Raw genomic sequence first — 11,755 nt, 5'->3', positions numbered from 1 at the left:
CGGCGGCGACCCCGGCCCGGCGCCCAGGCCGGGCTCGCCGGGCACCGCCTCCGTCGCGCTGCCCGCCGCCGGCCCCTCAGGCCGCCCACCCCGCCGGAGGGAGACGGCGCGGCGGCGGCGACGGCGGCGGCGGCGGCGGCGGCACCCGGGCCGGGGGCTGCGGGGGGCGGCGGCGGCGGCGGCGGGAGGAGGAGCGCGCCGGCCGGGGCCCCGCTAACGGCCGCCCTGCGCGGCCCCGCCCGCCGCCCGCCCCCGGCCCTCCCCGCGCCGCCGCCCCTCCCCCCGCGCCGCCGCCGCCGCCGCTGGCAGCGCCGCCTGAACTGAGGCGAACTCCGCCGCCAAGTGAGTGAGGAGGAGGAGGAGGAGGCGAGGAGGAGGAGGAGGAAGAGGAGGAGCGGAGTCAGAGCGCGGCGGCAGCGGCAGAGGCGGCCGCGGCGGGGACCAGCCCAGAGAGACCCCGAGCCCGCGGCAGAAGCGGCGGCGGCGGCTGAGCGGGCGCGACCAGCCGAGCGAGCGGCGGCGGCGGCGGCGGCCCGGCTCCTCCTCGTCCGGCGCCGAGCGGCCCGCGCCCGCACTCGGCCCGCGGAGACCCGCCTCCCGCCCGCCGGCGGCCTCGTGAGGGACGCGCCGAGCCGGCGGCCGAGGAGCGGCGGCGGGCCGGGAGCGCGTCGGGCCGCGGGCGGAAAGTGCCTGCGGGGGCGGGGAGAGCGCGGCGAGCGCGCGGTCCGGCCGCCCCGGCGCCCGGCGCGGGAGCGGAGCGGAGCGGGACGCCGAGTCCCGAGCGGCCGGCGGCCGGGGCTCCCCGCCCCTCCCTCCTCTCCGGCGGCGGCGGCGGCGGCGGCGGCGGCGGGCGGAGTGAGCTGCGGAGCCTGGAATATGGTCGGGGAAATGGAAACGAAGGAGAAGCCGAAGCCCACCCCAGATTACCTGATGCAGCTGATGAACGACAAGAAGCTCATGAGCAGCCTGCCCAACTTCTGCGGGATCTTCAACCACCTCGAGCGGCTGCTGGACGAAGGTGAGTCTCCTCGGCGGCCCCTCGCGGCCCGCGCCCCCGGCGGCGGCCCCTCTTCTCGGGACCCGACGCCCCGCCGGCGTGTGGGGAGGGCGGGAAGGTCGCGGCCGGCGGGGACCGTGCGCCCGGGGACGGAGAGGCCCGGGCGGGGCGCACGGAGGCGGCGCCGAGGCCGGGCTCGCGGGGCGCGGCGGGCAGGCGGGCGGGCGGGCGGGCCGGGGCCGCGGGCGCGGGCGGGACCCGCCGGCGGGACGCACACTCTCCCCTCCAACGCCCCCCCCCCCCCCACCCCCCGATCCCGGACCCCGGACCCGAGAGCCCGGGCCTCGCGCCGCCGGCGCCCAAGTTGGTGGCGCTGGGGAAGGGCTGCGGGGCGAGCCCTCTCGCGCCCCCCGGCTTCCAGCCGCGCCGGCGAGCACCGCGACGGCCCGGAGCTCCGCGGGCCTGCCCGGGAGGAGCCCGGCCTCGCCCGCCCCGCGGGCGCCTGAAGGACACCGGCCCCGGGGCGCACGCAGAGGGGGCTCCTCCCGCGGAGGCCGGCGGTTCCCGAAGTGGAGGACTCAGCGGGGCTTTTGCTTTTTTGGAGTTTGTGCAGCTTGCAGATACTCGAGGGCAGTAGCGTGGGGCTCGATAATTTAGAGAAATTCCAAAGGAGACCGAAAGTACTGCTGATTTAGCCGAAGGCGAGGACAAAATGACAGCGGAAAGCACTTTTTGTCCTTTTGTTTGGGGAAGCGAGAACTGTTCGGGAGTTTAACTTCACTTCGGGCGGGGGGGGGGGGGTGTGAATACGAAATAACGCGAGGACAAATCTGAACGCAGTCCCGAGTAGCAGAGAACTTCGGCGGAGAGCTTTTCCCCGAGGACGCCGCTGCCTTACTTTGTAGGACAGGAAATCAAGACGTTTGAAAGGGCGAAAATAAAAACGAGTGAAAGTTTGCGAGCAAGCTTGGTTGGTGGAGAGCTGAGGGATGCGAAGAATGACCAGAAGATTAATTCTGGCCAACTCTGGAATCTCTTTAACAAGTTTTTGTAACAATGCCCTGGACTATTAAAAATTCTAGTAGCTGTGCATTGCTGTGAACGCCTGGAGAAAAAAAAAAAAAATGACCAGCAAGAAAGTCTGCTTCGAAAATCGAGTAGCCAGGAGGTTTTTTTTTTTTTTTTTTTTTGGTCTTAGAAGCATCACCGGAGGGCTGTTAAAGCTGAAAACTGTGTTTTGTGGAACTGAACAATGGATTTTGGATTTTTCACAAGAATTTTGAGGTCTTTATTAAAGAAGTAGGGAAAAGGAATCTGAAGCTTAGAGAGTTGGAATGTCACTAAAGAACAAAAGACCGGAAATGTCTCCGTGATTAAAGATGGTTAAAGAAGGATCCCAGGAGATTTTGTTGTCTGGAAAGTCCAGAAACAACTTTAAAAGTCCGAAACTGTTAGGTTTTACTGCGTCCTCCGTTTTGCTCACATACGTTAAACGTAACGGCCGCAACCTTTATTGGAATAGGCTTTTAACACTGCTGAAACAGCAAGTCTGCTAATTTCACATTGCTCCAGAAAAAACTTGAGCTGTCCCTTTAAGGGGTTCTGTTTTTTTCTATTTGTGTTGGCATTTGAAAGATTGTGGAGGCAGAAAACTTTCTGGAATGTCAAAAAAAAAAAAAAAAAAAATTGCTGGAACTCTTAAAGTGAGTATTTCCAAATGTGAGCGCTAAGGGGCGCCAGTTATTTTTTTTAAAGGAGAAATGTTTGGAGCAAAATGTGTAACGTACTCAATAATCTATATTAAATTTAGTGGAAATTTAAATCACAGTAGATGGTTTTATGTGTAATTTGTGGCCACACTTACTGTATGTGTAATACATAACATATTTGCAAACAATGAAAACACTTTCTTTAAAATTATGGGAACAACTTTCGTCCCATTTCAAAAATAATACGCAGCCTTGCTTTGGTATGTTTTGGTAAAATTAGAGCTTGAGTGGTATTTGTAAAAGTTTCTGTCAGGGTTATTTTCGTAAGGACTGTTGTTTAGAAAGAATCCTTCATAGACGTTAAAATGAAAATACGTCCTCACAATATTTAGGGTTAAAGTTGCATTCTCTGAATTGAAATGTTCAGTTCAATCAAATGGCACTACACTGGATTATAAAAAAACAATTGCAAATACTTTCACTTTACGTGCATGCTATTTAAAAACCGCTCATTTAGGTTTCTCTGGTTCTGAAAGGCTTCTCTTTTGTGTTACTACGTTCCCCTAAAATCTCTAAAAGATAATTTGGACTCCTGTTAAAAAGTTTCTAACCCTTGCCTTCAATAATTTTTAATCTCCCAAATCGAGAATTCCAATTATGTCATCTCTAACAAAGGTTTGTTTGTTCATTTCTCTGTGGTTGGAAAGAGTAACCATTGCATTTTTAAGTCTTGGAGACTACTAGCTGAGGATGATAAATTGTAATTTTTTTTTTCTTTTAGTATGGTTTACTCCATCTCTTATCTTGGTCTATCTTGAGTTTTAGTTTTATCAACTCCCCAGCATAAAGATTGCTTCTGTGTGGTAGCTGGAATGTTTAAAATGGACAGCATAATGACTAGGAAGTTTGATTGTTTTTTTATCAGACCAGTACAAACATGCAGGAAAAGGGGCTATTCCTTAGTGTGGAATAAGCAGCTTCCTGTAATTGTTAGCCTTATTATAAACTTAATTTGGCTTAAAGAAAATTGCTTTTTGAAATGCATCATATTTTTTGGGCCAGGTGATTGAATTCTGAAAATTTGTCAACTTGCTTTACCCCTTTGTGGTCTGTCGTTGTCCAAAACAAATTAATCATGATTTCAGTTTATGGTTAGGAATTACATTTTGCTTTTCCATAAGATTGGCAGAACAAAAAAAAAATTACGTAAAGCTTTAAGTTTCACGTTAGTAATTAAGGTACTGTACTTATAGTAGATGTATTTTCAGATAATTAAAAATTTCGAATGATTTTTTTCATTTTGTTTCATTTAGGAATTCTATTTCAGAATGTATTTTAAAAGTACGCTTTAAAAATTTTTGCTTGTCAGTTTGAGAATTTTTATTTGGCTAGTCACAAATTTGGGATTTATATGTGCTAGGTTTTCTTAGTTGATTAACACTTGGCATGCTTTAGATTGAGCATTTTAATTCCAGGTCAAGTTAACCTTTAGCCTATATTTTGACTGTGGACAATCTTTTTGGTTTTTGGATTTATTTTATGCGGGGTGGGGGTGGGGTGGGTTGTCAGACTTTGCTCCAAGTATCTTCACATGGTTGCTTTTTTTTTTTTTTTTTTAAAGTTGTGAATATGTTCTAGGTTAGACCACTCACATTAAGGATGTAATTTCAGTTACTGTTTCCAGTACTTAAGAATCTTTCGTTGAAGATAGAGATGATTGCACACAAAACCGAGGTCTTAAAGTCTTAAACTGCTCTCTGGAGAGAAGTTTCCAAACTGAATCCTGGGACCATCCTTGGGAAAGAGTGGTTGCTACAGCAAGTTTTTTATTTAAAAAAACAAAACTTTCTTTGTCATGAAAATGAGACTCGAGGAACAAGGGTACTTGAATGCAAATTCTGTTTTTATAAAGTATTGCAATTTAGAATTAAGACGACAAATGAGATCAGTTAGACTTAAAAATCCCAGATGGGGAAAAGGGAGAACTAGGGATTTTAAAATCACATTTTGAGTTTGTATTTTTTAGGCACATGGAGGTTGAGGCTGCTGACAGGAAAATTCAAAATGTATGGTTTACAAGTAAAGCTAGCCTAAATCTTTCGTGAATATCTGGAAAATTAGTGTGTGGCTCAGAAGAAGTGAGCAAACATGTTAGATTACATTCTCCATTACTCATTTGAAAAATGCATTTTAATTTTCTTATGTTCTTTTGGAGGGATGGTAATAGATTTTCTGACCTCAATTTTCTCTTCCTCTCCCTTAAAAATGTGGGCAAAAAATGTTTTACATTAGAACTTGCTTTACTAGTTAACATTTTTCCATGTTAATGTTTGTCTCCATTTATTATGCATTTAGTATTGAAAGTATCGTATCGTACCCTCGGTTTTCTTACACTTCAAAAATTTTTTTCCAGGGGAGAAATCTTGCTTGTCTACAAAAGCTTTGTTTCAAAAATTGTATGGCTTTTTGTTGGTATCGAGAGGATTCTTGCTATGTAAGTTTACTAAAATTTTAGGGTTTTTTTCCTGGAGCATTGTTGACAGTAATCAATATCTGAAACAAACAGATTTTACCTAAATTGAAGTAATCTGTTCTTTAGAAACAAAGATTTTGTAGTTGTATACTAGCCCTTTGAATTAATAGTGATAAGAAGGAAACTGATATTTATAATCAGTTGTTCTTTCCATTATTCTTTTTCCCCCTTACCCAGGAGGTGTCACCAGCTCTATAAGGTAATGATGGAAATGATAATTTGTATAGTAGGTCATTTATTCAACATTCATTCTCTACTTTTGAAGCTTAACTCCCCTTTAGGCAGAATATGTATTCAAGATGCATGTACATACAATGAGGCAGAAGGTGATTCCTTTTTTTCTTAACTTTATCCAATTTACATGTTTTGCAGTAAAAGCTGTACTCCCAAGGATATAATGTAATTGAATTAATAGAAATAGGTCTCTTCGCTAATCACATCTGCTAGTGTGTTTGGTATGAGACCTTTTCTTAAATGGCTTTGAGGATATCGAGTGAAAACAAGTTAATTTGGTTTTTTTAACGGTTGATGCACCTTATATTTCTGTTGTTATCCCCTCACTTGTCACTGTCCTGAAGCTGATTGTAAAGTGCATCAGTTTTCCATAAGAAAAAAAAAATGGTTTTTGGTTTACTTTTTAAAGGGAAATCAATTCCTGTGACAAAGGACATAAAATGTAACACCCCGCCCCCCTCCCCACCACCCCAAACACACACACACACACACACACACACACACACACACACACACACACACACACACACACCTGCCTTTACTGGAGCATTATTCTCATGCTCTTTTTCTGAAGCCAGTGTTTAGATTTGTAAGGTTTTGTTTTATTGTTTTTTTTAATTTTTTGGCTTTGAGAGAATTATACCAGTGTGATCATAGAGATAGCTTTTTATGATCTGACTGGAATATCTTTTAATTTCTTTGAGAAATTTATTACAGTTAATACAATTTGTTCGGTTTATGATGGTGCAGTTAAAAGTAAAATTTGTCTTCCTCTGTTGGAGACGGGAAAATGCTATGCCATTTTTAAGTTTAATTCATTTGATAACTTGAGTGACAGAGTCTACTGAGCAACTTTCTGTTGCTGTTGGTATGTCAACTGTTATGAAGATATCCAAGGATCTATTTTAGGCCAAGGGATCAGGATAGAGCCGGAACCTATGCCAAGAAGTCATAATTCTATTATGTACTAACTTTTAATTCTTAATTTTTATATTTTCCAACTTTTTATGATTGACAGGATTTCATTATTTTTTCTGATCCTTCTCCTTTTTTGACATCAAGATTATGTACTTTTTCCCTTCATGGGAACTTTTAGGGAACGCGTGTACCTCTTTGACAAGTTGGCGTTTCAGTTTTGGGGCCCAAAATAGCTAGGTTGTTGGATGTCCAAGTAAGATTTTTACAGCTTTTTTTCATTTAACAGAAAGCAAACATAACATTAAAGTTTTCGTAGTGAATGCATTTTGTTAGCGTGACTGTGTTATGACATTTGACTGTAGATATAACCCAGTGTGTGTTAGGTACTACTGTCTATAGAGTTTTCATCAGTCGTACTTACCATTGCAATAATATCTCTGTTTCTGCCTGTCTACCCTGTTAGAATTGGTTGAAAGTGCCCACCTCATAGCCTGGCATATTTAGACTATCAGATGTTCATGGAATTAATAAATAGGTTGACAGTGTTACCCTCTTGATTTCTATTTTCTCTAAAGTATGGGATTAAGCAAATTATATACTAATTGGTGATAGTTTTGGGCAGTTAGAAAAAAGGTACGTTTTTTTTTTTTTTTTAATGATTTGTTTTTAGAAATCTTACAATATTGTTTGTAATACCTGTCCTCAAGAAGCTTTTATCTTAATTTTACTTTACTACCATCGGTGTGAATGAGAATTAGGAAAATAAAATTGTTTTACTGAGGCAAATAGTTTTCAGCCAGTCCTTATGCAGAGTAGATCAGTCCATAAGCAGAGAGAAGCTGTCAGTGCTCCTCTCAGCTCCTAAAAGTTTTGGCATTTATGGAATTATATAGGTAAACCCTTTTCCTTGTCAATTACCTATAAAAGTTAGTATCCAGCTGATATGTGGGTCTTGCAGTCTGTAAAACACAGTGTATGGGAAACATTCCAGGTCCCTAAGTGCTGCTTTGATGTGTTCATGATAGATAAGGACTATTTGAATGGTTTTAGTTCAGAAGAAAGCTGAGTATAAACATATATGGCAGTTACAGTAATTTAATACAGATAGCAATTTTTTAAAGCATAGGTGTTTCTTTAAGCTAATTTGAAAGTGCCGTTACTTAGAAGACTGATAAATTGAAGTTTTCAGCTAACTGAAACTTAACCCTCTTAAAAGCAGTCTACTTTTCTGCTTTAGCCTTAACAATGTTTTAAAAGTAATTCTGCCGTGAATTTTTACAGAGATAGCTTGTAGAAGATAAGTGATTTATCCAGAAATCTTATAATTAACAAGCAAATGACCGCACTTAATTTTTTTTGTCATTCGTTTCCTGAAGCAGCAACTCTAGTTTGAAATTCCAACAATCCTGTTAAGTCTAGCAAAATGAAACTTTGTTCATAATGTTGCTTTATACGTTGATTCTAACCTATATGTTTTATTAAACTAAATTTTGTGACTAATGAAATGAATCCATTTACTATAACATCTCTTTCACTGTTATTTATGATAACGCAGAATATGTCAACTTGGATGCTTTTCAAGGGTACTGAAGTGTCAGAAAAACATCAGAATGCAGTTAAATCCAGAAAGTAGTCTCATGTTGTATGGTCATAGCAATAAGGAAAGGGCTTCTGTTTGTACACGTGTAGGCGTGCATGTGGATAGAGGGAGACATACAGCGAATGTGAGCTGTCCCTGAATCCTTGAGAGTGGGCGTTGGGGACGGGGAAGATCTAGAGCATGGATGGTTTTTGAAGTAATGAAACTATCTTGCTTGGCCCCAGGATTGAAATGATTATATATCAAAAGTGGAAAAGGGTCTTATTAGCTATCCTAAGTAAACATCTTGCCTTTGGCTTTAGTGCAGGACAAGTCATTGTAAAGATTGGGCATCATTACCTGGTCAGTTGCATATTATTGGGGAACTTTTGGGTTTTAAGCTAAATTAAGTTTAAAATATGTAGAAACATCTGCATAATGTAGGTGCAGAAACTGAGGTCTAGAGAGGTGGTGACTCTTCCACATCACAAGGCAAGGTAGTAACAGGGTTGGGGCTAGACCCTCGGCTCTACCTTCTGATCTCTTTGGTGAATATGCTGCTCCATACATGGAACTGAAGAAGAAAAACCCAGAATAGTTCCATGTGCTAAGAAATTCCTGTGTTGCCTTACGTTGTGAACATGAAGCAAAAGTAAACGGGAGATTTGCTAATTCTGTGATAGGTTGGACTTGAGCAAATACCGGTCAAATTCTTGGAGCTGGAATTTTTTTTTTTTTTTAATGGTAAATTTTTGTGATCATTAAGAGGCTAAAAACGAGAAAGTAAAGGTGTTCAGAGGATTTCAGCTCATTTACTTTAACATCTTAGTAACCGCAGGATAGAGCCTTATTTAACTCTTTAGGTACAAATAAATCTAGTGTGTATTTAGTATTTTTGCTGCTGTTATTGTTTTTTGCAGTTATTATTTCTTATAACCACTCAAGAAGAAACCTAATATTTCTGACTGGAAGATTTAATGTAAAGGTTTACTAAGTCAGAAATGTACGCTTGGATCACTTTTAGATTAGCATCGGGTGGTTAATAGCATAGGTGGGCAAGTCTGAATAGGGATTGTCGGGAGGTGAATGATGTTGCTGGGTGGAAATGGGAGCCGCACTAAGTAGCCCACCTTGTTCCATTCGTGATGCCCACACCTGGAGTGTCAACTGATTCCTTCAAGTATATTCAGAAAGAAGTAGGAACCACAGCCCCTCTCTTGCTGTGTTATAGTAATCGACTTACTCTGAGAAACGTTACGTGGAAGGTGAATACGTTTTTTAAGAAGTAAAATTTCAGACCAAGTTCAAATATAAGGTATTTGGAAATTAACTGCATCTAATTCTTACTATTGCTGCTGTTACCATCATTGTGGCACGATGCTGCGGTTGTTACGACAGGTATTCAGGTGTTGACTGTATGTGTGTGCATGTATATGTGTGCATGTATACATGTGTACATGTGTGAGCCAGCATAAAGATAAAAATGAATTTGTGTTTCTGGCCATATGCTAATGAGACCATGTTGCAAGTAAGAATTCTCTGGCTAGTAGACCTGAGATCTAATCATGAGGTTGCAGTTAAGTAGTTTGGTGACCTGGGACAAGATACCAAACCTCAGATTCTTTATCTGTAAGTGGAATTATTAACTGCCCTACCAACCTCAAATCAAAATACTCGGAGACAGGAGAGTATTGTATGCAGAAGAACTTTTCAGACTGTAAGGTCGCATCATCTAATTTCTGTCGATATTTTTAGGTTGTTTTTGATAGGATAGGATGGACAATGAGATAAGCAAGGCAGCATATAGAGAAAGAAGAAAAGAAAAAAGGTAACTTACCCGTATGAGTATCAGCTAGTGTTTATGTTCATGAGGACCACTCACTACTAGCATTCTGATGGTTGAGAAGTCCCTTTGAGCTAAAATAACTAATATTTTTTGAGAATTAGAACCTGACTTGGTATTAATAGGTGGTAGGCTTTAATGAGGTGAAGGGAGGGTGGAGGATGTTCTAGGAGAAGAGAAAGTGCTGTAACGTCGAAACAGTGGTGATGGGAGATTGAGAGATTTTCAGAAAGCACGTTTAGACTCATTTGGAATGGCAAATGCACGCGAAGGAGTGAGTTAAGAGCACAGCCAGCAGGCTAGGTTCGGGCTCTATTAGGATGGGCCTTGAATGCCAGGATGAAAAGCATAAATTTTATTCTTGAGTTTTGTAAGGAACCAGTGGAGGGCTTGTACTGTTTTGGGGTGTCATAATGAACTCTTTGAGGGGAACTAATAAGAGTGCAAAATAGATGAGCTTAAGGAAGTAGAAATTGGATGCATTGAGAAGGATTAAGATTTATGGTTAGGTAGCTTTTAAAACAGTTAATTTTCTCAAAATACTTAATAAAAATATATTCAAGCTTTCTATATTTTAGATCTAATCTCTTTACAGTTTTTTAAAACATTTGTTTTAACTAAAAATAAACATACACAGAAATTATTTTTTCCTTGCCCTTAAGTTATTACCTTAATCCTGAGGTATTGAGAATGTGCGGGGCTCATTGGTACAGCTGTCACCCAAAATGTTGGTTACTTAGAATTAGGCTTTATATGTGAATTAAAGAGGACTGAAGAAACTCTTTGGTTTAGGGGAATCTTAGAAATTTTTATTTTATTTTATTTTTGAGAGTGCATGCATGAGTTGGGGAGGGGCAGAGGGAGAGATGAAGAGAGAGAATCCCGAGCAGGCTCCATGCCCGGCCAGAGCTCGATGAGGGGCTTGGTCCCACCACACCGCGAGATCATGACCTGAGCCGAAATGAAGAGTTGAGTCGGACACTTACCTGAGCCACCTAGGAGCCCCAGAAATTCTTGACTTGGTTTGAGTCGGAGGAAATTTTATCCAAACCTTACTCATCTAATGTTGTCAAATCTAGATGTGTTCAAAAAGGAAGATTTTTGGGAACTTCACTGTTTTCATCATCTTATTTTTATTTAATTGTTCTTATTTTTATGTTGATTGTTTTGAGCAAAGTAGAGATCTCTTGACCTGCCATCTCTGTATATTTGTGTATCTCTCTTAAAAACTAGAGTCATTTTGTATAGCAACATCGTATTGAACAAAATGGTTCAATCTTACATTTAATATGATAACCAGTCTATATTCAGATTTCCGTAGTTATCCCCAGGATATTTTTTATAACTGGCTGTCCAGACCAGAGTCTGACTCAGGATCCCGTCCTGTTCCTTGAATCCTGTTGTTATGACTTCACGCCTTTTTAATTTAGAACCATCTTTTTTTTTTAACGTTTATTTATTTTTGAGACAGAGAGAGACAGAGCATGAATGGGGGAGGGTCAGAGAGAGGGAGACACAGAATCTGAAACAGGCTCCAGGCTCTGAGCTGTCAGCACAGAGCCCGACGCGGGGCTCGAACTCACGGACCGCGAGATCATGACGTGAGCCGAAGTCGGCGGCTTAACCGACTGAGCCACCCAGGCGCCCCTAGAACCATCTCTTTTATGTCACTGCTGTAACTTCCTTATCATTGGAATTATCCTTTCTGCCCTCTGTATCTAGCACTTGGGAGGTTAGGTTTAAAGGATCAAATAGGTTCAAGTGTATAACATCATAGGTGATGATTAGGTACTTGATTTAGCATTATGCTGGGGGTACAGTATCTGGTTCCACTATTAGTGAAACTAAAATGGAAATCTGGATTAGTGTGGTGATAAACTGATCCTCCCACTGTTGTTTGGTAAAGCTTTCCTTAACCAGGGAATATATTCCTGTTTTGAAA

At 42.6% G+C, this 11,755-nt stretch overlaps 1 protein-coding gene across 6 annotated transcripts in view; it reads left to right on the top strand.

The window, feature by feature from the left end:
- The first annotated feature begins 452 nt into the window (after positions 1 to 452).
- Positions 453 to 11,755, top strand: part of QKI (QKI, KH domain containing RNA binding) — a 154,755-nt gene continuing 143,452 nt past the window's right edge. For 3 of the 6 annotated variants that reach the window (XM_019412741.2, XM_019412740.2, XM_019412743.2), the window contains exon 1: positions 755 to 1,018. In XM_019412741.2, coding sequence (XP_019268286.1) covers positions 877 to 1,018 — 142 coding nt within the window. In that variant the 5' untranslated portion in view covers positions 755 to 876. Of the gene's footprint in view, positions 1,019 to 11,755 lie in introns of all 6 variants that reach the window. The other 3 variants (XR_002070862.2, XM_019412745.2, XM_019412742.2) reach the window with 2 other exon arrangements.

This window comes from Panthera pardus, unplaced genomic scaffold (genome assembly GCF_024362965.1).
Source record: "Panthera pardus isolate Hobbes unplaced genomic scaffold, ASM2436296v1 HiC_scaffold_17, whole genome shotgun sequence".
NCBI lineage: Eukaryota > Metazoa > Chordata > Mammalia > Carnivora > Felidae > Panthera > Panthera pardus.
The sequence above is the reverse complement of the archived record's forward strand: the minus strand, read 5'-3'. Positions and strand labels throughout refer to the sequence as shown.